At 36.1% G+C, this 27,620-nt stretch overlaps 1 protein-coding gene across 1 annotated transcript in view; it reads left to right on the top strand.

Annotated features, from left to right (window-relative positions):
* NOX4 (NADPH oxidase 4) overlaps nt 1-27,620 on the top strand; it is a 183,745-nt gene that overhangs the window by 72,705 nt on the left and 83,420 nt on the right. The window contains exons 10-12 of the mRNA XM_008704443.2: nt 284-448; nt 798-860; nt 18,288-18,348. Coding sequence (XP_008702665.2) covers nt 284-448; nt 798-860; nt 18,288-18,348 — 289 coding nt within the window. The remainder of the gene's footprint in view (nt 1-283; nt 449-797; nt 861-18,287; nt 18,349-27,620) is intronic.

The raw sequence follows: 27,620 nt of genomic DNA, 5'->3' as shown, positions 1-27,620 counted from the left end.
ATATTGTATATACATGTATTTTGTATTTATTCTGTATGCACAGAAGGAAATATGAAACAAAGTACGCATACCTATTAATGTGGCACATTACTTCTTTTATATTTAGTCTTGTTTGAATAAGTTGCAGTGAGCATCTTATTTTTTGCTAGTTTTTCTTTACATTTTATTATTTAAAATACAGATTACAATACCATTACTGTAATGTATGAAACAATTGAGTAGGATATAAAGATTCCTACAACACAAGTATTTCTTAAAGTATATTTTAAAAATTCTCCATTAGACTTGGCTTTGGATTTCTGGACCTTTGTGCCTGTATTGTGCTGAGAGACTTTACAGGTGTATCCGGAGCAATAAACCAGTCACCATTATCTCGGTCATAAGTCATCCCTCAGATGTCATGGAAATCCGAATGATCAAAGAAAATTTTAAAGCAAGACCTGGCCAGGTGAGTAAGTGTCCAGCAACTTTTATTTATGTATGTATTTACTTATTTTTATTTTTATTTTATTTTATTTTTTATAGTGACAGGGAAAGGGGGAGAGACAGAGGAGGGGAGAGAGAATCTTAAGCAGGCTCCATGCCCAGCTTGGAGCCCAGTGCAGAGCTTGATCTCGCAACCCTGAGATCATGACCTGAGCTGAAATCAAGAGTCAAATGCTTAACTGACTGAGCCACCCATGTGCCTGAAATTCCCTTTATCTTCATATAATTTTTGAAAATTAGTATTTGTGCCATCATGAGAATACTTGAACTTCTTTCTTGGTCATTTAAAAATTATGTTTGTTGTTTTCTAGTATATTATTCTACATTGTCCCAGTGTGTCTGCATTAGAAAACCATCCATTTACCCTCACAATGGTAAGAAACTTGTTTTTGATTTTTAAAATTTTTAGAGTGACATGCATCTTTTTCTTTTGTGTGTGTGTATTTTACTTCATTCTAAAAATCATTCAAGGCAATCACAATGTCCAAAATGTTTAAGTAAGCCATTTTTTTATACAAAGAAATATGTGTTAAGAAACTTCATAGCTCTTTATTAGTTTTGGATGCTTTACAATTCAGGAAGCAATATATTTAAAATGTATTAAACCTGGATGATTCAAAATACAGAAAATTTCCTGGATATTTACATTTTTCCTTTTATGAAATATGTACCAAAATATAATATGTATGGTTTTCTTTAGAGAGACTGAATTTAATGGTAAAGAGAGTACTCTGAGTTGAGGTGGAAGCATAAGAAAATCCAAGAAGTGTTTAGAAAAGAAAAAGTCCATTATAATTGGTGCCCAGACTGTGTGTGGGGGAGGGAAAGGAAAATAAATTTGGAAAAATAAAATGGAATAAATAATCGGTGGGGGAAAGATCTGGCTAAGTAATGGCTTCACCAAATAATTTTAGCCTTTCAGACATTGTTTAACATTCTTTTTTGCATTATAAATATAGCATGAGCCTATTATCAAAAAGTAAACAATTCACTTTTCCTTATTTCCCCTACTTTTCAATCCTCTTTCTTCTCCAGAATTTGGCATATTCTTCCAGACATTTTCCTATATGCTTAGGCACATACAGATGTTTGACATTTGTTTGTTGGATCATTTGTTTTATAATTTGTTCTTTTCACTCAGTAATATATCACGGACATTTTCCATGTTACTATATTTGCATATGCCTCATTCTTTTTAAAGACTGTATTATATTTCACAGTAGGATAGTACTGTAATTTATTTAATATTTCCCATTGATGATGGAGACTGAGATTTTTTTCCCAATTTCTAGCAAAAGCAACTAAGAACAGGACCCACATGTTTAAATATATGCTTAGGATATGCAAATAAAATTGAACAGATGGGGGAACCGAAAAATCACTGGTGCTTAACTGCTAGGATGTAGGGGTGGGGATATACTGGGAATGGCAACCACTTTTTTTTTCTTAAGATCTATTTATTTATGAGAAGCCAGGGAGGGGCAGACTGTGATGAGCATGGAGCCCAACGTGGGGCTTAATCTCATGACCCTGAGATCACAACTGGAGCCGAAACTAAGAGTTGGACACTTAACCTACTGTGCCACCTAGGTGCCCCAAGAATGGCAACCACTTTCAGATTTGATGTGTTAGGTTGAAAACTTGGAAACATTGGCCATGTTACTTCATCTTTGTGCATTTGTTTCCTCAGAGTAATATTGTGATAACAACAGTATCTATTCCTAGGTATGTTGTGTGTTTAAGTGAACTCCCACAGGTAAAGCATGTAGAACAAAGCCTGGAACATGGAAGGTGCCAGGCGCATGTAAATATATGCTAGCAGTTATTACTGTTTTTATTTTCATTGTGGGTTTGCCCCTTGAGAACATGAACTTGTGAAGACAACTAGGCCAGAAAAATCTATATTTAAGGGATAAAAGAAACAAAGGAAGTGTGAAGTGGTTAGAGAAAAAATAGACATGATTTGTTCAACAGCATTTCTTTAAAAGAAAAATATATTTTTGCTTCAGTGGCTTCAAATTTTGAATTCTGTTGTAGGTAGCAAACTTATTTATTAATGATTAAGGAAAGGTAGTTTGGCATCTCGTGAAATGATTGACAACATTCCATTTTATCAAGAAAGATGGCAACACTGGCCTACCTTGGGGAAGAAATTAATTTGCCATTGTTTCTTCAATCTGATGATTGATGAGTACAGTCCACACACCCTTTTATCTGGTGCTGTGTGGGCAGCTGGCTACAGTGAGAGGGGAAATGTGTTCTTATGAGGACTAGTGAAAACTTAGTTGCCCTCATGGGATTCAGAGCCGGGACCTCAGAGTCCAGGACACAGCCATCACCAGGAGCCAAGGAGCCACGTCATGTCCTTCACTGCTCAGGGATATGCATGCCCTACAATGTGGTTTAATATTGCCTTAATTCCATGAGACCTTAGGATCCTTGGTGAGTAAATGTGACAAACAAACCTTCCCGTATGAAGCTTCAGCTACAATTGCATCCACTACAGCCAGAAGCACTGTGTTTATTTCTGGTAGTTGTAAGATGCATTTCCATTTCTCTGATTGCATGCATGCCATAAACATGAAGTTGGTAATGTTAAAAAGAAGGGGAAGAATGGAACAGGGAGAAAGTGCACACATATGTTAATCTTTAAGCGGTTTAAAGAGTTTGGTCTACTCTGGGGTTAATCTTTCTTTGTGTGTGACTCTGTTTTTTTCCAGCTTTAGTGAGGTGTAATTGAAAAATGAAAAATTTGTTTATATTTAAGGTATGCGACTTGAGACTTTATTTTAAAAATAGGTTCTTCACGACAGCATTAAATAGAGAATACAGAATAAGAAAGGAAAGCCGTGGCTGAATATTAAATACAGAGAAGAGAGGAGTTTTTTTTTTGTTTTTGTTTTTACAAAAATATTTCCCAGCATACACAAAAGTAGAGAGAATGGTATAATGGATCGTCATGTTCTCATCACCCAGCTTCAGTAAAAACAGAGAAGATAGTTTACTTTTTAGTATACATTTTATAACTGAAACTGTTTATGCTCCTCAAAACAGAAAATCCAAGAATTTTTCTCTTACGGTACGTGCCAAGACTCTTCTAGATCTTTCTTTTGGTTGTCCTCGGATTCTTTCACAGGGCAACAGGACAAATTCAGAAAAGTGTGGCGTGTAGGACATAAGGGCTCCAGGTGGCCTGACCTGCTTCCGAAGCAGGTGGTTGGGACAAGCGCTGTGATAGCCCTGTGTCTGGCTGCAGGCACAGTTAAGTGGGGAAGGGGACAGACGGAAGAGGAGCTGGAAATTACTGGAGCCAGAGTTGGGAAAAGGAGAACAATTATATGTGATGTAAAATGATAGTGAATATTCACACAAAGAACATGAACTTGACAGTTCAGCTCCAGCTCTGTCACTGTGAGGCCTATGCCTGGGAGGGTATCTCTCGTGGTGGTCAGTACTTGGTAACTACACTATTGTTATTTTTAATAATCTCAGAATGTTTCATTTTAATTTGGATTTTTGTCTTCACTTCTGCAATTACGTTTTGTTTTTTGGGGTTTTTTGTTTGTTTTGTTTTGTTTTTGTTTTTGTTTTGTTTTTTTGAGAAGCAGGGATAGGACACCAACATGTGATTTTTCAACCTGAAAATGAAAAATTGGGGGGATATCACAGTAGTCTCAACTTTTGAAAATCTGTCATGGATTAGATATTTTTCCTTTGGGATCCCAAGGTGTAGAAATAAAACTAATAGTAAAAAGTTTTAGAGAAATATACTTTGATTCAAAATGATAAAGACATTTCTGACAATGAGGCCAGTCCAGAAACTTAGAAAGCCATCTCCCTGGAATGTTTGGAAGGAGCTTTGTGCTAGATCAGGACTTTTCAACCTCAACATTATTGACATTTGGGTCAGATAATTCTTTGATGTGGCATGTTCTCCTGTGCATTATAAGATGTTTATCAACATTGGTAGCCTCTACTCACTAGCTGCCGACGGTACCCCCAACTTGTGGCAATGAGAAATGTCTCCAAAAATTGTCAAATAACCCTTGAAGGGCAGAATTGCCAGCAATTGAGAACCATGACACAGCTGACAGTGCCCTTAGGATAGTGCATTCACGGTTTGATATACATCACTTAGAAATTCATAGTGCCTCTTAACATATTGATAGTTCTGAGAAGTTCTTCAATAAACAAATTCATTAAATTTTATTCACATGTTTACTTAACACTTTTCATTTTCCTTGTTTTGGGTCTTGGCATAAACTAGTCTGTTCACCCTGCTAACCAACCTCTGTCTGCTTTGTCTACTTATTCACACTCCAAACGCCTGACATTCTCTATACGTCAGCAACTCCTCTCATCTTTCCCACCTCATTCGAAGTCACTTCTTGAGAAGCCTTCATAGACCCTTCCTATTAGGTTGTTTCTTGACCTTTTCATCTTATAAATGCCTGTGTACTGTCTTCAACACAAGTGCCATTTGATTATTTGGTTAATGCCTCCTTACTCCTAACCAGAAGGTCCAAGAGCCGTTTCAAAGATGCGTTCACAGCACAGCGTCTAGGACACAGGGCAACCCAATCAAAGAGTGAAAAACACCTAATACATAACTAGCATTTGTGATCTAGCTTGAGAAATACTTTATAGATAAATTCTCTTTTCCTCTTTTTGTTGTTGTTTTTTCGTTTTAGCATATTCTTGGAAGGTGAAGCTAGAGAAGAGGAAGTTATAGGGATTAAAGAAAAAGGAGAAATGTTTATGGCTGAAGTGGTTTTTCAGTTAAAGACTAGATTGCCAGTTCTGTTCTGAGTCTAATCTGTAAGGCCATGGTGGCTGTTTTTCTTTAGCTCAGAAGAGAAGGAGCAGGGATGTACTTATGGCAAAAGTGGTTGGGGGAGAAACACCAAAGGCAAAGGGAAACAATCCATAGGTAACATCTGGTCAAAAACAACAGGTCCTTTTTCACCTCCCAGCTCCTATTCCCTGGGCTAACAGTGGAAAATCCCTTGTTCCTAATTTCTGTGCTTATCTTACAAATGCTATCAATATTTCTTAGGAAGTAGGTCTTCATTTTTTAAGTTTAGGTTGTGTATTCACATTTGTTCTTATTTTAAATGTCATTTTTTTTTGGTAGCTGTATCTCATAGTTTAAATTGTAACAATAGTTGGCTTCCCCAAAAAATGTTAAGGCAAAGGCCATCTGTGTATCATGTACTTGTGTTGGCTTAGGAAATGGTTTGTAGCCTTCCCAGATTTTGGGGGGTTACTGGCTGGCTCACTCCTACTATCCCCCAAAGGAATTTCTATTTTCATAAGAGTGAAAAGAGGCAAATCTTGCTGCTGCCTAGGAATGAATTTAAGTAAAGCAAACATTTCTAAGCTAAATTTTACATCATGCTATTATGTTAATGTATTGTCTTTTCCTGCCATTTCTTTCTTTTTATCTAATTACTTCAACTTGGCACTTACATGTAAAATGCATGCTTCTCAAACATTTTCACTGGGTGTTTCCCTTAAGGGTTCCTGTGAAGTAAAGCCACACAAAGTAATTTCCCATTTGCTGATTCCCGCTAAGAAGTGTGTAAACACTTTATCTTTGTTAAGGATAATAGCCCCTACTAATTAAGTGCCTAAAAGTTCTTTCATAAACCTTGGAAATATTGTAGTTTTAATTTTTATTGTATTCCTATGAGTCATGTATTGTTTATGTTGTATAATGCAGAAAATAGTGTGCCTCAGATTAAAAAACATGTCCAAAGTCACACAGCTGGTTAGTGGCACACGGACCTGCCTGGCAGAAAGGTACATTGCTAGCTAGCTGTTCGGTGCTCTCACCTGACTCACCATCCATCAACATTCAGGGCATTCATGTGTGTGTGTGTGTGTGTGTGTGTGTGTGTGTGTGTGCGTGTGTATGAATATATATAAATATGAATATATGTATTTTAAAGATTTTATTTATTGAGAGAGAGAGAGAGCACACACAAGTGGGGGAGAGGCAGAGGGAGAGAGAGAATCTCAAGCAGTCTCCAGGCAGAGCTGGGAGTCCAATGCGGGGCTCAATCCCATGACCCTGAGATCATGACCAGACCCAAAATCAAGAGTCAGACACTTAAATGACTGAGCCACCCAGGTGCCCCAAGGGCATTAGTATTTTTGAAACTCCCCTTACTTTTGGATATCTTTGTTGCTGGACTCAAACAATAATAAAGAATTGCCATTTAAGAGAGACGTTTACTGAAACTATAAAAATGTTAGAGAAATATGCAATTGAAAGTTTTGGATTGTCCATACTATTAAGCTCTTCTCTATTCTGGAGCATTAAAGGTCAAATTCCCCCACTAGAAAAAAAAATCTAATGCTTATTTTCATATACTGTGCCAATGTACAAGAAAGTCAAATCTATAAAATATACAATTATAAATTCAGTAGTCTGACTTTCATTTTTAAAAATGGAGATAAACTTTTTAAAACTGAAAATACAAAAAAATAAGTATAAAAGATAAGGTACAGAAGTACTGTAGTAGGTCTCACAATTTTAGTCAAAGTACAACTAAGTTTTGAGTACTGATTTAATTAGGAATCCAGAGGTTGGAGTGTTAATTGCTTAAAGTGCTTTAGTGTTTCTTATACTTGACATTGACTTTCCCACACAAGGAAGATGTGCTAATCTGTTGGGTTTTCCCAGGAAGTCATGATTGTTTTCTGCTAATGCACCTGGATTCTCTCCAGCGGAACCACCAGGCATGTGTTTGCTGACAGGACTCATGGCGATCAGAGGCCATTGTGTAGTGTGAAACCATGGATTTTGGAATCCTGCAGCCTGGATTGGAGGCCTAGATCTCCCACTTAGTACTACGACTATTGACATACTTAACTTTGGTTCACTTCTTTATTAAATGTGGCTAATAATAGTAACTTCTCTATGCAGTTACTCCGAATCTTCATTAGATATAATCAAGTGCTAAGCATGGTGCTTGGCATATAAGTTCTCAGTAAGTGTGCAGCTGTTACGGTTCTTATTTCAGAGAATGGTGGGAGAACCAAGACAGGATTAAGCTGAGTTGTTTTATTTTGTTTTGTTTGCCTCATTCTGCGGCATGAAGTAACTAAGTTCTGGCCACAGATTGGTTGAGAAACAGTCATTTGAGGGAACTGAAGATTTGTGTCCTGTGGTTGACTAGCCTGTAGTACCTAATGTCTTAGGTTGGGTTTCCTGGGAAACATACTGAAAGGTACAGATTTTCCTGATGGAGGTTCTGGGGAGTGTGCTCAGGACAACACTGATAAAGAGTGAGGGACTGAGAACACACCACAGAAGTGGAACCATGATAAAGTCTCAACAGAGGCCTCTGCAGGTCTGACAGGAACTCTGCCTAAAGTGACAGTTCAGAGTTGTCCTATGTTGAGTTCAAGAGGCCAAAACTTTGTACTCTCCAACTGACCAGTCATTGGAGATCAGATATCTCCAGGGAGAGGCATGGAAGCTTCCTTCTGTGGCTAGCAGTTCCTGGGGAGGGCCTCAGTAATGAGCTCTGCAGGAAACACTTGAAAGAGCTGGGAGACTGAGGAATTAGTGTTTTGATGCTGAAAATTGGGAGGGGGGGGGAAAGGAAGAGGATCTGAGCAGTGCACCAGTTTCCACTACAAATGACATTTAAATGTATGTCTTTAACATAAATATTTATATTCATTTATATAATTATAAATATATTTAAAAACGTAAATATATCTTTTGTGAGAAAATTCTTGTTTTTTAAAACTTGAAAGTAAATATGAGACACATAAAAAAATCCTAGGTTATCTAAATTCATTGAACTTTAAAAATGTGTAGTCCAAGGGGATTAAGAGGCTCAAACTCCCAGCTATAAAATAAGTAAGTCACAGAGATGAAAAGTATAGCTTAGGGAATATTGCCAATAAGATTGTAATAACCTGGTATGGTGGCACATGGTGATTACACTTATCGTGGTGAGTATTTTATGATGTATATAACTGTCAAATCACCGTGTTGTATACCGGAAACCAATATAATATTGTATGTCAATTACACATCAATTAAAAAACAACTTGTAGTCTGAATACCAACTTTGTTTTTTTTGTTTTTTTTGTTTTTTTGTTTTTTTTTTTTTTGCTTATTGTTGAGGAGAGGAGATATTTAAGGCATAGAATCTTTAAGGGTTCAAAGTAACCAAAGTAACACAATTGATGACAAAGTTAGATTCAGAATTCATATTTTCTGATTCTTCTCCCTCTTTGTACCTTTATGCCCTTCAAATCTGGGTAGAGTTTTACATTTTGTTCCTCAACGATGTAGTGGATCTTTAGCAGTGCTTTTCAGCCATGTACTATAATTACCAAAGTTTGGATTTTCTACCAAAACAAATCTTTGTTAAGGTACGCTTTCATCTAATTTAGATAGGCAAATCAGAGATGGCTTTTAAAAAGCCCAAACTTAAGAAAGCGTGAAAACTTACTGCTTCCTATGAAATGTAGCATCTCTTAGTAATTACCTGAGAGGGACATTACTTCTGTTCATTGATATTCTTCATGGATTCTCAACTATAGAAATAACGTAGACTCTGCTTTTTTGTGGACATAATTGATTACAGTTTGCATGAATACCTCTATATCCTTTCATTATTATTTGTATTCAGAAATACACATGTGCTTTCCTGACATCTGTATTCAAAGTTGTGTGATTCATTATTTTTAAGCCGGGATAACCTGATTTCACATATTTTTCCATGAGTCAGAGACAAGTTTAGCTGTTAGTTTGTTATTGTCGGTGCTTTCTCATAGCAAGCCTGCCCTTGCCATCATTTTGCTGCTTTGTATTTTTAATCTCTTAACCAGTCACTTAGGGAATAGTCTTTCCAGTTTTCAATGAAAACCAGACAAGAATGGTTATGGATTCCTTAAAGATTGTTGAAATTTTGGTTGTGATTATTTATTTCATTTCATGGGCTTAAATACAACCAGGAAGTCCACATCAGCTATTTTGATCTTGGGTCTTGCTTTCATTTGTGTAGTTTCTTTAAAAAATTGTTTTTCTCTAGGGCTTCACAAATCTTTTGCTTGGGCAGCTTAGAAACTCAGCAGGGATAGATGATAGGTTAGCAAGGCAATGATGTGTCTTAACCAAAGACCAGACACAGTGGTGGAAATTGTCCCAAAAAGGTCACTAATGTTCATGAAACTTAAGAGGACATCTGAACTCCCTGAAAATTAAACATCATCTGACTGCTCTAGCTTGGCTCTTTTCCAGGGGAAAAGAAAATATTCCTTCAGCGCCTAATGAGGGCCTGCGTGATAAATATGAACCTAAATAGGTCAATGTATTCAGAGAAAACCAGCTGTTTAATATTAAACTTGACTTATCCTATTGATATTTTTAGATGCCTCCTTTTACGTTGGTACAAAAGAGAACATGGTGAATAAAATCTCCCTTCTTCACTCACATCTCCTTCCACCTACTGCCCCATTCCTTAGTTCTTCAGTTCTGTTTCTCTCATTTTCTCTTAAATCCACCAAATTTTTGCCCACAGCATCCTACAAAAACATTTCCAAGGTCAGCAATGACCATGTGATTGCTGAGTCCAGTTGTCATTTCCCATGTTCTCGATGGACTTGACCTTTCTCATTTTCTCTTAAATCCACCAAATTTTTGCCCACAGCATCCTACAAAAACATTTCCAAGGTCAGCAATGACCATGTGATTGCTGAGTCCAGTTGTCATTTCCCATGTTCTCGATGGACTTGACCTCTCAGCAGCATTTAGACAGCCAATCACTTGCTTTATTGAGACACTTTTTTCATTTTGCTTCCAGGACATCCAACTCACCTGGTTTTTCTCCTCATTTTCTGACTTTTACTCAGTCTCTTTTTGCTGTTTCTTGTCATTCCAATACCCTCTAAATATCAGAATACCCCAGTGTCCATTCATTGAACCCCCTTTCCTCTCTAGCTAAACTTATTTCTCCAATGATCTCATGCAGTCTTACTGATGCATCTGGGTGCTATCATCTCCCAAATGTATATTTCCAGCCCTGCCTCCAACTCTAAAATTCAAGCTTATGTAACCAGTTGTCTGCCAGAAACTTCCACTTGGATGTCTGAAGGACATCTTAGCATGTCTAAAACCGAACTCCTAACCTTCAGCCTCTCAAATCTATTTCATCCACAGTCTTCCCCACCTCATTTAATGCCAACTCCATTATTTAGGTTGCTCAGGTTGAAAACCTGGATATCATTCTTGATTTTTGTCATTTTTTAAATATAGTCTATATTCTGTCCACACATTTTCTTGGCTCTGCCTTCAAAACATGTCCACCATTTCCACAGTGGCCCCCTGGTCCAATCTACTACCATCTGGATAGCCTGCTAACTGGTCTCCCTCTGTCTGCTCTTGCTCACCTACCATTTTATCTTAACGAGCAGCCAGAGTGATTATTTTAAAATGAAATCAGATCATGTCATTTCTCTGTTCAAAATTGGCCAGTTTTCACCCTGAGTTATACCTAATGCCTATTGACTTGCATCTGTATAAATGTGTGTGTATCCATGTGTGTGAATGGAAGAGGGGAGGTCAGTGTGCCTGGAATATACTCAGAAAAAGGGAGGATGGTAGGAGATAATGTCAGAGAAATTTGGCATTTATAGAACATTGCCAAGACTCTGGATTTTACTTTGAGTGAGGAGGGGCTGCTGGAGGCTTCTGAGTAGAGGAACGGCATGATCTGAATTACTTTTTAATAGGGTTACTCTTGCTGCTGTGTTAAGATTAGATGAAGGGAAATGAGCAGAAGTAAGGAAACCAGTTAGGAGTCTGTTGTGGGTGTCCAGTTGGGGTATGATGATGGCTTGGACCAGGGTAGTGATAGTGGAGCTGGTGAGAAGGGGTCAGATTTGGAGTATATTTTAAGTGGGCTCTAACAAGATTTCTTGATAGCTTGGGTATGGAATGTGTAATAGAAGAGTTAAGGTTATCTCCCAAGTGTTTGGTCAGTGTAACTGGGGCTTCATTAAGCTAGGGAAGGCCATAGGGAGAACAGGTCCTGATGAGTGTTTGTAGAGCTCAGTTTTAGAATGTAAATTTGAGATGGCATTTAGTGTGCTTTCATTAAATATTTGCTGGGCTAATCAACAAAGTCACTAATCTCAGCAATCTCAGCCCTACTTTCCACTGTACAGGTTATTCCTACATCTAGAGCCCCTTCTGGGCCCTCTCTACTTGTCTTTGGGTTTGTGGAGGAGGAGTTGCCTGGCTTGTGCTTGGGGTCAGATGATTCTGGGGGTCAGATTATCCCGTATACAGATGTGAACACAATTCCTCTTTTTCTTTTTTTTAAAGCAAAAGCTGAACCCCAGCTTCTTTCTATTGCCTCTGAGGTCTGTTGTGAGGGGAGGATGGGCTTGCTTCTCAAGGTGGTCGCCTTTATGAGGGTAGTGGGATTTAAGCTTCATATGTTTCTTTCCATCAGTTTCCCAACCACCGTCTCATCCACATTTTACCATGGCAAATTTTTTTGACACCTCTCCATTGTTGATATCATACCCCATGTTATCTTTGCTGTTTTAGTTTGTGTTTTTGTATCCCTAAATCATCATTTTAGTGTTTTGTTGTTATGAGGGAGTTGAGATAAATACACACATTCCTTCACAGTTCATAAACATTTCATTTACATACTCTTCCAGGATCTTTCTGTTTAAGATGGAGTCTATTTTTTCTTGCAAATATACAAGTAAACACCATTTTTTTCTTCAAGTAAACAAGTAGACATTAAAATATTGTATTTGTCAAAATGTTTAGAGTCATGATGTTGCATTAATTGTGATGGTTTCTGTGCTCCTGGCTCATTATCTCCTCTCTTACTTTTAGAACAATCCTCATTTGTGAAATTGCATGAGCTCCTAGTATAGTCTCTGGAACACTTTGGATTCATGTTTGAATGTATGAATAAATTATAGAAGAATTGCCCATCGTTGAAGTCCTTATTCATTCTCAGGTTAATTCTCCAATATTTTGCTGAACTGATATTTGAATGCATACCCACTATGGGTAAGGTGCTATGGAATATACAGTACTGACTTAGAAATATTTATTTATTTATTTATTTATTTATTTATTTATTTATTTATTTTTTTTAAAGATTTTATTTATTTATGTGACAGAGATAGAGACAGCCAGCGAGAGAGGGAACACAAGCAGGGGGAGCGGGAGAGGAAGAAGCAGGCTCATAGCGGAAGAGCCTGATGTGGGGCTCGATCCCATAACGCCGGGATCACGCCCTGAGCCGAAGGCAGGCGCCCAACCGCTGTGCCACCCAGGCGCCCCTAGAAATATTTCTTGATCTCAAGACATTGTAAATGTATTTTAATACAGAGAGAAATTACATAGAATTAAAGAGGTTGACCGTAATAAAGGGCATAAAAGTCAAACAATTTAGGGTGTCAGGGAAGTGAGGAATATTCATGGCAGGGAAAATCAGGATTTCTTCATGAAAGTGGTAGCATTTGAGATGACTCTTAAAGAATTGCTAGGGTACAGTATGAGAAATGGGAATGGAGTCATTCTAAATGAGTAGACTAATAAGTGGGAAAGTGAGAGGCCAGGGAAATGTATTAGCTGATCCATGTTGGCTTAGATGGATTAGAGTGGTCAAGGAGGAATATGGAATATAAAGTTGGAAAGAATTGGAACAGGTGTGGTTGGCTATAGACTGTAGGAAAGAATATGGGTGTTTTTCCTTAGGAGGACACAAAAGGTTAATCAATAGGAGATTGCTGTAGTCAGACATTTCCTTGGTAAGATTATTTTAGAGGACTTGAAAATCGATTGAATGTTGGCAGGAAGAGATATACATGATATTCCTCTGAGATTTGAGCTTCTGTTCTGATAAAGGCATAGGTTCTATGTCCAGACATAAGAGAATCAGAAAGAGAGACAATTTGAGAAGTGAGATAATAAGATTTTTAAATATAATACATTGAGAGTGAATTTCATGTGGAAACGTCTAGCAGGCATCGAAACTAGAGCTTTGGAAGAAGGGGTTGAAAAGAAGACCTGACAATAATGATTAAAGACTCATGTTCTGTGATCATTTTCTCTGGCTTAACAAATTTGTTATATTGAAAATATAGTGTTTAATATAGTAACATCTACTTTAGAATCATTTTTATTTATTATTGCAAGGCTCTTGATTTAAAAACAAACACATTGTGGCTTTTAAATTTCTTTTCCATGTTGAATAAATCATTGCACAGTGACATCATTTTTACATTTAATTCTCAAATGTAAGATGATTATGTAATATCTGTTTATATTTTTGTGGGACTGTTATAAAATCATTAGTCATTTGAGCACTTTAAAAACCCAATGCCATATTGAACAAATAATTTGAAGGAAAACATTTTTACTCAAGGATATCAAAATAGAAATTCTTCCAGATCTGTTCTTTCTTACAAATTTGGTCACTTTATTTTTTTATCCTTGAACTGGGTAATATGTATTTTGGTACACATGTTATGGTCAACATGAGCCGTACTCTTTCTCTTCATCTAGGAAACTTAAGTAAGACTAAGTTGAAACTCACAATGTCTTATTGTTTACATTTTAAATTAGGTTTTAAAAATATTTAAAATTATAAATATTACAAAGACTAATAATTAATTTAAAATGGAGATGTATGTGAAATGAGTTCTCATTTTCTGTCTTCAGTTTTGCTTCCTAGAAGTTAATATTCCTAATGCTATATTATGTATTCTCTTCAATTTATTTCTCTGTATAGAAAAAATGTTCATATCTGTTTTTATTTTAATAATATAAGCTTAAGTACACATATTATCCTAAAACTTTTTAAACTGAAAACTTGTCATAAGCATAATTCCTTATTAATATTCTCGAAGAGATAGATAGCCATAGATATCTGTACTTTACTATTTCTTCTCTTTGAAAAGTGTTTTTAAGCACTATTAAAAAGATAGTGAGAAGACATAGCTAGAAAGAAGTTGCTTATGGCCAATGTCAAAAAGGTCTGTGTTTTCCTCTAGGATTTTGATGGTTTCCTGTCTCACATTTAGGTCTTTCATCCGTTTTGAATTTATTTTTGTGTATGTGTAAGAAAGTGGTCTTGGTCTGGTTTCATTCTTTTGCATCTTGCTGTCCAGTTTGGTGTGTACACACACACAGAGGAATATTATTCAGCCATAAAGAAGAGTGACATCTTGCCATTTGCAATGACAGAGATGGAGCTAGAGAATATTATGCTAAGCAAAATAAGTCAGCCAGAGAAAGACAAGTATCATATGATTTTACAAAACAAACAAGGGAAAAAAGAGAGAGAAACAAACCAAGAAACAGACTATTAACTATTGAGACAAACTGATGGATACCAGAGGGGAGGTGGGTGGGGGAATGGGTGAAATAGGTGAAGGGGATTAAGAGTACACTTATCAGGGGCACCTGGGTGGCTCAGTCGGTGAACCATCTGCCTTCGGCTGAGGTCATGATCCCAGCTTCCCTGCTCAGTGGGAAGCCTGCTTCTCCCACTCCCACTGCCCCTGCTTGTGTTCCCTCTCTCACTGCCTCTTTCTCTCTGTCAAATAAATAAATAAAATCTTAAAAAAAAAAAAGGAGTACACTTATCATGACGAGCACTGGGTAATGTATAGAATTGTTGAATCACTGTATTGTACACCTGAAACTAATATCACACTGCATGTGAACTAACTGGAATTTGAATAAAAACTTTGAAAAAATTAAAAAAAATAAGAGATAGTGAGGAAGCATTAAAGAATCACTACACTATGTTTTAAGCAACATTAGTGAATCTGAACATTTTTTGTGCAAAGCTACTAGAATTTGATTCTAAGATCTCCATTCGTTGTTTTAAACCACACGTGCTGAAACCATTCTGTGTGTTAATCTGAGGCAATATGATTGGGCAAAGACTATGTTAAATTCTGTGTTCTTTTTCCTAGCTAATTTGAGAAAATATCAGTAACTTATAAGGGTATTATTCCTAGAGTTTGAAAGAAACAGTACTATGTTTTATCTATTCGAAATCAGAACAGCCTTAAAAACTGTACTGATACATCTGTCCAGCATCACAAGAGGGAGGTTTGTAGGCTCCGAAAGGACCAGAGGGGATGTTATTATATGCAAGTATCTTTTACAATGTTTGCACTGAAAGAATGGACTAGAGATATGTATATTTGAGAAGATATATGTTTTCCTTTAGAATATGAGATTATAACAAGCCAGAGGCACACTCAGGCATCCCAAGACTAACTTTTTTGCTCTCTATTCTGATACCTTCTTGGCTTAGATCTTTTTTATAATCTAAGAGGTAGTTCACAATGGGGGAAACATCAAGCGAGACATGGACAAGCAGACTGGTAGCTTAGAACTCTGTTGCGGTTCTTGCTTTCTGCAAGCTACAAATTTTACTGCATAGAGGCTCTGGCCAGCATTAAATAGTATGAAGTAAAAATGATAGGTGGTTTTTACAGATCACACCATCTTACTAAAGGTATAATTATTAAGATATACTGGTTAACAAAATTTAATGATCTCGGAGTTATTAAAAGCCAGAATGCAAATGAGATAAATATTAGAGTCAGAATTATAAATGGAATAACATTTTAATAGTACAAATAGTATTTAAATAACATCATTTTTATAGTATTTTTAATTTATTTTAATATTTTTATCATACAGTAATGATTCTATTAGAAACACTGATTGCAGAAGAGTAGTTTGGAAATGCCATGTCACATCAATTCCCAACCCTGAACATATATTAGATCATGTACTTTTTAGTATGTTTATGATTTGCAGAGAACAAGTGAGCAATACCTACATTTTTATTTTAGTGTTCTCACTGGTTTCCAAGCTGCCTTTCTTGTTTTTCTGTGAGTTCTTTACATTTCTCCATGGTGTGTTCATCTCCCCTATTTCCTCTTATAGCATCCCAATGTGACCTACATTAACTGGTTGACACAGTAAGCTTGAGGATCTTAGACTTGCTTTATACAACCCATTCTCTATTACATGGTCCCTAGGACCACATATGACTTCAGCTCATCTTTCCCCTTAATTCTTATTGTTGGATGTCGATTCTAGTAATCTTCAATAAATAACTTTTCTTCCTCCTACTCCATTTGATTTCTCACGTGACCCTTACCCATTTTCCATGTTTGCCTTAGTGGAGACAGTGACTTGCCATAGTTAAGAACTATGTAGTCAGATAGACTTGGATCCAAACTCTGTCTCATCTTCTTACAAGTTGTATGATCTTGGGCAAGTTCATATTTTTAAGTCTCAATTATTCAGTTTCCCTAACTATGAAAGACAGGGGTTATTGTAAGATTTTGGAGATAAAGCACTTGGCACTGCCTTTGGCACATGGTACTCAGTGAAAGCTTGGTAGTTACAGGTTTGAGAAGTTAGCATTGGAAAGGGGGGACTAATTTCTATAAAAATCAGGAAAGGACAAGATATTGTATGATAACAAAGGGATGTTTTAGGAAGTAGGACAGTTGAAAGAACTTTCATCATACAGTTAGAAATAATAGTGTGTATAAAGTTCTTACCCATAACCCTTAGGTTAGATGTGTTTTCAGAATTCAGAATTTTGTGGATTTTAAAAGGTATGTATATTTCATATATTACATAAGATCTCTAGCAGGATATGAGGTAACATTCTTAAACAAATGGATGTTTCTTTTTTTTTTAAAGATTTTATTTACTTATTTGAGAGAGAGATAGGGAGAGAGAGACAGCATGAGCGGGGAGGAGAGGGAGAAACAGACTCCCCACTGAGCAAGGAGTCCAACGCTGGGCTGGATCCCAGGACCATGAGATCATGACGTGAGCCGAAGGCAGACACTTAACCGACTGAGACACCCAGGCACCCCAACAAATGGATACTTCTGTAGGAAAACACTTCTGTATGAATTTTTATACAGAGGTATTAGCCTCCCATCATTACTCTCCCATAAATTCAATTCAGATATGCCACCAAATGAGTTATGAAAAAACTTACTTTTCACAACGTTTGAATCTGGGGATTATGGATGAAGGATTGGGGTTCTGAAAAATAAAAGGAGATTCTGCATTTCCTTATTGTGAGCCAAAAATTATTCTCTCATTTTAGTGATGTGGATGTTTTCTACATTTCGTATTCGTGGGGCCACGGATACTTTTCTTACTTCCATAGCCACACTCATTCCCCTTCCCAGGTACCCTTGCCAGTTCACTCCAGATTATTTCTTCTGCGAATTAAGGGAAGGAATGAAATAGAACTCTTTCAGTGGGAGTTTGCTTGTCGGACATGGAAAATTCAGGTCACATTGGGAATTGTTTTTTTCTTTATTCCTGGAATTTGTTAAGATGTGAAGTGTATAATAATATCTGGAGAGAAAAAAACATTAAAATCATTAGTCTCCATTTCTTCCTTTGTGGTTAAAAGCTGTGTCCTTTGAAATATTTTAATTCAAAAGGCATTTTGGCAATATCTATTGTTAAATGTGATATAGTAGCAATTTTAGACTGTGTGTATTTTTTTATATAGATACCTATGGGTTTTTAGAGAAATGTGTATTGTTTTATTGACTGGTCAACATTGCTTATTTCTTCCACTAATGAGAATCTATATTGATTTTTAGTTCATTCCTTTCTATTTCTATTGATTTGGGGGACTTGCTATGAGAATGAAAATTGTAATTAAATCATAGTTTGGTAATACATAACTATTACTCAGAATTGATTCCAGTGGTTTTTGGTTTTGTTTTTTTAGTGTCCTACTGAAACCAAAGCAACTTTTGGGGTCCACCTTAAAATAGTAGGAGACTGGACAGGTATGTGGAACATAGAGTTTGAAGGTACATGCTTTGAAAATAATGGGTCATACAATAGTTTGCATGTGTTTAAGTAGTAGGACTACTAGCATATATAAAAATGTGTATATGTTCTCAAGCTGTTGTTTTGTTTTCTTTCTTTGCATATACAGTTTTGATAGTCATATTTTCTTCTTTTAGGATGCATTTTTGGAATTCAAATACCTTGGATATCAATAATTGTTAATAATGTATTGTTTGCTCTGCTTGCAAATCATTGATTTCTGCCTACTTGTCAAATGCACAGGCAATAGTGGGAAGAATGAACTGTGTTTTTTAGAAAATATGATTTTAAAATAAGTGGCTGGTTTTACTCTCAAAATAATCAATATCTGGGATTGGGATTTATATTGTGATTTAAATCTTCCAGTTCTTGCATGACCTTTTTGTGATATTACCTATGTGTATATATCAACTCCACAGCCTCTTTGGAATAGTGGTCATTTTTAATGGCAAATCTATTAGTGATGTGTTACTCATTTATTCAATAAAACTTTTGTATTTTCTGAGAGATGCATTTTATTAAGAGTTCTGAATAAATAAAAGAAACATTCATTCTTCTATTCCCTTGGTCCAACACAGTGACTGACAAGTGAGTGCTCAGTAAATGTTAGCTTGTTGGCTAGTTGCTTAGTTTGGTTGCTCAAAAGAAAGGATGCAGATATAGACATGAATGCAAGTGTAAATAAAAATATTTTCTAATTGAGTGCTAAACTAGGAACAGGGATCAGAAAAAAGATAGATTTAGTGTAGTCTAGGGTTATAAGAGGAGATTTACAGAGAAGTTGGAATTTAAGCTGAACCTTGAAAATCAGGCAAATGAAGAAGGAAGTAAGTCATTTTAGTAAAATTCACAGCATTGTCAAAGATCAGGGAAGGTAATGTGTAAACTATTTCTGAGAAAGGTAAATAAATCAGCCTAGCAGAAGCAAAGATGTTATTCTGGAGAGTATTAGGGAAAAGACATTTAGAGTCAGCTCGGTGAAGATCTTGAATGCCTTGACAAGATAATAAAATAACTTGAAGATGCTGGAGAACTTTTGAAAGATTTGGAACATCATAACAAAAATAGTATTAATAATTTGCTAGTTGGATAGATTAGAATCAAGGAAAGACTTACTGGTACTGGGAGGCAGAGGAGAAGAGGCAGTGGAGGGGTGGGAATGGAAAGAGAACTAGAACGAATGGATTTGCAAGCACAGGTGAGAAATTAGCACTGGAAAGGGGGGGACTAATTTTTGTAAAAATCAGGAAAGGACAAGATATTGTGTAATAAGCAAGGGGTATTTTATGAAGAAGGACATTTGAAGAGCTTATGTCATACAGTTAAAAATAATAGTGTGTAAATTATTTATCTGTAGAAAGGGCAGCCAGCCTGAAATTGGAGACTTGATGAAAATGGAAAAATATGCAACATAGTATTTAATGGGAAAATGATGAAACTGATCAAAAGATCTTTGAGCAGTAATGACCTATTTGGAATTATAAAAAATCAGGCTTCAATAGATGGTAGTTTATTTGATTGCATTCAAAAGAGATCATGGAAGCCCCTTGTTAGAGAAACACTGGTGTAGTATGAAAATAGTAATTCTCATCATAAGCCCAGAACTAGTTGTTATAATCACAGTTGTTTTGCACTATTTGACAAATAAAGAACAAGTAGAGTTCTTCTTAGCTAAGAATACCAATGAAGTAAGAATTAACTTCAGTAATGAACGGTAATCAATGAAATTCTATATCTGAAGGGAAACAAGCACAATGAAGATATAATTTAATTCATCATGGTAAGGAGAAACTTTATGATGGATTATTACTAGCTACTGTTATTGAGTTTCTTCATAAAGTTATTTTCTATTGTCAGTAACCCATTAAAATAAATGATTATCTCATCATTTATTTCAATTTTTTCTATTAGGAACACTTAATAGTTTTAATTTTATCCTCCTTTTTTATGTACTGTGCCATTGAGGGAGAAACAATATCATTTTATTCAGAGTTCAGTTCCAGTCAGATGCTTTTCAATTAATAAACCTTCTTGGTTGTTGACTTCAAATATTTGTTGACTTGGAAAAAAATGTCAAGTGTTCATGCGTAAAACCCTTACATAATTCTGCACTAAATAATATCTGGCACTTTAGTTCAAAAAAGGGTTTAGTTGTCTTAAAACAATGGAATTATAATTATGGAAGGAAAACTGGGAAATTACTCCTAAGATCATGGTTTTTGTCCTAAAAGAATTGATTAAAACTTAGTATTAAGAGAAATAGGCGTGGGAAATATCAAAAGAGTGCTTTAAAGTTGAATGTCAGAGGTTTGCTTTTCTAAACTGACAGATATTTTACAGTTACTTTTTTCTTCCCTGATATATGTTCTGCCTTGGGCAGGTTGAAAGAACAGGTTTTAGACTGCCCCATGAATGATCTTTCCAAGACTAATCAATGATACCAACAGCAAAGTGACCAAGAAGCAATTTAAGCAGCTGCATAGCCTAGGACAAGGAGGCCTCAAAGTTGCAAATTTATTGTCTAGCTTTTTATTTTAACCAGGACTCTCATTGTACCTTTTAAGTATGTGAAAGACTCATTAAGTTTGGAAGACCCTTCAAACCTCAAACACAATTTAGGTTTTTCCTTGAAATGATGGTGGTAGAATGGGTAGAGTAAATTGCTCAAGTGGGTTTATCACTTAATTAATATTTTGTTGCTTTTCTAGAATCAGTCATACTTCCCAATTTCAAGTACATGGTCACAGATTGCCTACCGGTTTGATTATCATTCTAACTATCCAAAATGTTTTGTTTCTTTCTACATTAGATGTCATTACTATTGAATAATGTTTGAGGTGATATTATACCGTTGGTTTTTTTAGTGGTCTAAATACCAGCTTACTCTAGAGAGGTTAAGTTTTACTACAAAAGCATTATGTGCATAATACCTGCATTGAAATTAATCTAAAATTTTGTCACTTTTACATTCAATAATTAATGGACTGACAACTGGATAAATATGCAGCAGAGGGCTTATTGTATATATTATATAATAGCTTTCCTTGAATCTGTGGTATCAATTTGTATCAATTTATTGTTTTGAAAAATATTGCTACAATCAGAAGATATGGTTCACTTTGAGGATCAAAGTGGGAAAACAGGGCCATATAACATCATGAATTTGCTTTAATACATAATACATTGATACTCATAGTACAAGTAACCTTAGATAGAACTTTAGTTGAGGACTAGACCAAAAAAAAGAGTTGAAAATTCTCTCTCTGTTTATTTCTATATCACCAAATTAGCCAGGCACATATTATACTTCATCTAGCTGATTGTTTGTGAAAAGATTAAAACAGAACATGTGTAATGCATTTAAAGTATTTTTTTTCCATTTGGGGAGCTCTTTACAAGTCAGATTATAAGCACACAAATTATAATAATGTAATTATTTTATAATGAGAACATGTTTTGGAACAATTATGCCATCCACCTCATACCATATGTATCTGTGAATGGCTTTTGGTGGCTGTAAAAAGAGCCAAAAATTAAAAGTACTCCTGTTGAATACCAGCCCTGTTTTGAAGGACATGCCCAAAAAGCAGATCCTTGAGCAAACTGACTTTTTTGAACAGGACAAATTATACTGGGATATATGAAATATCTGGATTTTACTTACTTCATGATTGCATAGTGTAAGCTTTAGTTTAAACCCATAATAAATATGAATTATCAATTGCTACATCTACAAAGGAGTGACTAGAAATACTCTTTTTTGTTGTTGTTGTTGTTGCTTTGACTAGCAAATTATCATGGTTAGACATTTGTGGAAGATAACATTTAAACTATCTGTTATTTTGGCTAATAATTAAATATTTATTAAATACCTACTGTATATATATATATTTAGATACATATAATATATGTATGTATATATATTTAGATATATATATGTATATATATGTATATATATATATATACACATATTTAGATGGGGTGTTTAGTTACATACAAAGAGATGAGATGAGGGGATGTCAGGTGGATATTAGGAAGAAGTTAGACTATTAGACTATTAGACTAAGGAAAGAGAAAGTGCAAAGTCCCTGAGGTAGGAATAAGTTTGGATATTCAAGGAACAGCAAGGAGGCCAGTGGGGAATAGAGATGGCGAGGGGAAGAATAGTAGGAAATAGACTGGAGAGGTGAGCAGGGGATTGGACACTATAGGCTATAAGAGGACTTGCATTTTTATGTGATTGAGAAAAAAGATATGGTTTAGAAATCTGCATCTGAATGATATTCACTTTGTTTTAATACATACTACCTAGTGGTTGTCAGGCCAAGGTTATTTATTTATTTATTTATTTATTTATTTATTTATTTAAAATGAGTGAGTTTAGGGAGAAGGGGGAAAAAGTAGGAATTCAGAGCATGACAGAAAACAGGTCAAACTTTTTGTTGGGGTGGGGAATGTATCATCATTTTAATGATGCTTCAGTAGTGGTTTTATCTCCTGCCATATGGCCCTGGTTTATGGATTCTGGTAGCTTGGTGCCCCATCAGCCCCCATGATGGTAGTAGCTTCTTTCTATTCTCTGGATTGCTTCTTTCTATTCTCTGGATTGCTTCATGGTCTTTTAGCTTCAGTTCTTCCCTCATCTAAGTCATTAGTTCCCTGTATAAATTCCTTCGACTCTAAATTATGTAGAGTCATTCCTGGTTTTGGTTGGATTTGGACCATTACAGGAGGTCTGCAAAGCCTCTTTGAACAGAGCTCTGAATCTGGAGGAGTAATAATGGGGGAGATGAGAGGAAGAAACCTTGAAGCAGGCAAATGTTTGTGTTCAAGGACCAGTTAGAAGTGCAGTGTTGCTGGAAGTAAGTGGGAATGTTGTAGGAAATAAAATCTGAGAATACCCATGGACCAGACATGGTAGGTGCTTACAGACTTCAGTTTTATTTTAAATGTTGTAGAAAATCATTGGAGGATTTTGATTAGGGTCTGACTCACATTTTTCTGGCTGCTGTATAGAGAATATGATGGGGGTGGGCCAGAGTGGGAATTAGGAGATGAGTTTAGAGAGAAGCCCTTGTTGCTGTCTAGACAAGAGAAAGTGCTGATTATACATAGGGTGACAGTAATGAGGTCATGAAAAGTGGATGGATTCTGAAGGTATTGTTGATGGATTGGAGGTGGGATGTAAGAAGAGTTAGGAATCATGGGGTGCCTGGGTGGCTCAGTCAGTTAAGGGGCCAACTCTTGATTTCGGCTCAGGTCATGATCTCAGGGTCGTGGGATAGAGCCCCATGTTGGACTCTACACTTAGGCGGAGTCTGCTTGAGATTCTCTCTTCCTCTCCCTCTTCCCCTCTCCCCACTCTCTCTCTCTCAAATAAATTCTTCAAAAAAATAAAAAAAATAGTTAGGAATCAGAGATAATCTAAGGTCTCTAGAGTAAGTAAGTAAGTAGATGGATGGTTCTGCTGTGTATTGAGTTAAAGAACTTTGTGGCATATCAGGCAGCACAAGAGTGGGCATTCAAATTCAGTTTTGTACAGTTTAAATTTGAGATGCCTCTTAGGCTTTCAAAAAGTAAGGTTGAATAGGCCATTGCATGTGTGAACCTGGAGGTCAGAGTAGAGATTCAAACCTGACAATTATTATATTCATGGATCTAAAGATGTGAAGTTGGATAGGATCAGCTAGAATAGTAATTCTCTTCTATGTAAGATTTGTATACATTTTAATATACCTTTATATACATCTTACATTGTATATATTATGTATTTACATTTATGTATTTGCCCTGTATGTCATTACATTAATATACCTTTTATAGCAATTTATATTCATTTTATAGCATTTTATATGCCCACTTTACATTCTTAAATGAAATTCGCAGATGTACACAAATGATTTTTAAAAACCAATATAATGTCCTAACCTTAGTATAAAGGAACTATTAAAATAAAATAATTTATAGTAAATGATTTATATTTCCTAATTAAATTTTTAAGTGTGACTATACTAGAAGTCATAATGAAATAGGTGACTTAACCCACATACAGAATGATCATGAATAAGACAGTTCTAAATACAGGATTCCAATACAATTGGAATACTATGAGCACTATTTTCTTTATGGGGTGATTTTCCAAAATAGTGAACTTTTTTTAAGTTCTAGACACAATAGTTTATAATATTACTTCAGTTTACAGAGTGGTTGCAATCTTGGGACTATTTTTTTTAGCACTATTTAGGTCATGTAAAAACTTTGCATTTTTGATAAATGAATTTTTCATTTATGAATGTCCAGCAAGTCCTTTAAAAAAAAAAAAGCAAAAAGTGCGATAATTCCTTGTTGCATAACATCCCATCCTCCACAATGTTGCAGGGTATCTAATGTTTTCGACCCCTACTCTTCAAACTTTAGTAACTGATGATTATCATTGTTAGAACCAAATTGCCTCCCCAATTCTCAAAGCTGTTCCTCCAAGGTGGCACTGACCTATTAAGAGTAGATACTTGAAGAAATATGTATAATAGAGAAGAAATTTAACAGAGTCCTGAGATTTCAACACGTAGAGTCCAGTAAAGGTAACAAAAGTGGAGTGGCCACAGAAGTAAGAGAGGAACCAGGAGAGTTTGAAGCCTGGACAGAACAAGACATTGTTTCATAAAAAGAGGCATTGATCAATTGAAACAAATGCTGCTTCTCAGAAGCGGAATAAATTGAGGACTGAATTAATGACATTGGGAATTGTGTTTTTAATGGAATATTGGGAACAGAAGCCTATCTGAAGTAGGTCCAAGAGATTGCAAGAGAAGTAGAGGTGGTCCACATAGACAAACACAGTGGTATGTTGGGACCAGCTCCTGTGAGCTCATTGGATCATTGAGTGCTTCTCTTCCAACTCTGTGTTCAGTGAGGTCAAGTTCAATAGCTTCAATCATCACAGTGTCTTTATTCCTTGAAAATTGACAGACACCATAAAAAAAGATTTAAAAAATGATTTTAAAGATCTGGCTGTTAAATATTTGCCAAAACACCACTGGGCAAATTCTAAAGAGTTTTGATATAAAGTGAAATAGAGCATTAAGTCAGTAGCTGAAGGAAGGAGGATATAGGGACAAGGCAGATGTAAGTTAAGAGAACATACAACAAATACATATGTAGAAATATAAAATATATGCACATACACATATATTTAATGTGAGCAATTATAATATGTTTACATACTTGTGGGAAAAATGAGAATGAAGTAGAGAGGAAAAAGTTCATATTACTGGAGGGATAGAGGATATAATCATAGAAGCAATGTCCACATGTGCCTCTTAATGCATTCCAGAAGAACTGGATTCAATGTGCAAGTGGAGGAGTTGACCACAGACAAGATAGCTAGGCAGTTCATGCTTCGTAACAGGAGCAGACACAGAGAAGATGGTTACAGAACATGGCCATAGATGGATTGGGGCTCTGGAGTAGGAAGAATGGGATTTCTTTTCTGGTTTCTTCTGTTTTCTTGGTGAAAAAATAGAAAAGTTATCACTGAGACTGAGAATGGAGGAAGGTATGCTGAATTTTGAGGAGAAGGAGGAAGGTTTCATGTATCATTTGAAATAGTGAATTGATGAGGGAATCATAGTAGCACTTCTGAGATGTGCCAACAAGCCTACTAAGATTTGTGGTCCAAAATTTAGGTGAGACAACTCAGATTAATTGTGAGTTTTTTCCAGGCATGTCCAGTTCTTCAGATTAGCTATTGTGAGATAGAGGTGGTGGTGGTATTGGATTTTACCGGTGTTGGTCTACTCCTGATTGAATTCACAATAGCTGTCACCTCCAATCCATTCTCCGCACTGTAGCCAGAGAAGCTTCAAAGCCTGAATCAAATTAAATCACTTCTCTTGCTTCAATCACTTTAATAGCTTCCCATTGCTCCTAGGATAAAGTTAGAAAATCCTCATGATGACCTAGAAGGGCCTCCCTGCTCTGGTCCTGACCTACATCTCATCTTGATCCAACTGTTTCTTCTCTGCACTACAGAAACATTGGCCTTTTGGTTCGTTCTTGTTTTGCTTGTTTCCTTCCACCTATATTTATCCTGATCCATATGTTTACAGTACTCTCTGCCACTCTGCTCACCCCTACCCACACATGTACACAGCTCAGGAGTCATTTCTTCTGAGAAGCCATCTAGACACCTCCATTTTAGGTGTTGTTTCTTTTTTTTTTTATTTTAATGTTTTTTTATTATATTATGTTAGTCACCATACAGTACATCCCTGGTTTCTGATGTAAAGTTCGATGATTCATTAGTTGCATATAACACCCAGTGCACCATGCAATACATGCCCTCCTTACTACCCGTTACCAGTCTATCCCATTCCCCCACCCCCCTCCCCTCTGAAGCCCTCAGTTTGTTTCTCAGAGTCCATAGTCTCTCATGCTTCATTCCCCCTTCTGATTATCCCCCCTTTCTTTATCCCTTTCTTCCCCTACCGATCTTCCTAGTTCTTATGTTCCATAGATGAGAGAAATCATATGATAATTGTCTTTCTCTGCTTGACATACTTCTCTTAGCATTATCTCCTCCAGTGCCGTCCATGTTGCAGCAAATGTTGAGAACTCGTTCTTTCTGATAGCTGAGTAATATTCCATTGTATATATGGACCACAACTTCTTAATCCAGTCATCTGGTGAAGGGCATCTCGGTTCCTTCCAAATTTAGCTATTGTGGACAATGCTGCTATGAACATTGGGGTGCATATAGCCCTTCTCTTCACTACGTCTGTATCTTTGGGGTAAATACCCAGTAGTGCAATGGCTGGGTTATAGGGTAGCTCAATTTTTAACTTTTTAAGGGACCTCCACACTATTTTCCAGAGTAGCTGTACCAACTAGCATTCCGACCAACAATGTAGGAGGGATCCCCTTTCTCTGCATCCTCTCCAGCAATTGTTTCTTGCCTTGTCAATTTTTGCCATTCTAACTGGCATAAGGTGGTATCTCAATGTGGTTTTGATTTGAATTTCCTTCATGGCTAACGATTTTGAACATTTTCATGTGTCTGTTAGCCATTTGTATGTCATCATTGGAGAAGTGTCTGTTCATATCTTCCGCCCATTTTATGATTTGTTTATTTGTTTCTCGTGTATTGAGTTTGAGAAGTTCTTTGTAGATCTTGGATACCAGTCTTTTATCTGTAGCACATATATTATCATTTGCACATATATTCTCCCAT

This window comes from Ursus maritimus, unplaced genomic scaffold (assembly GCF_017311325.1).
Source record: "Ursus maritimus isolate PB19 unplaced genomic scaffold, ASM1731132v1 scaffold_16, whole genome shotgun sequence".
Classification (NCBI taxonomy): Eukaryota; Metazoa; Chordata; class Mammalia; order Carnivora; family Ursidae; genus Ursus; species Ursus maritimus.
This window is presented reverse-complemented; position numbering and strand designations above follow the sequence as displayed.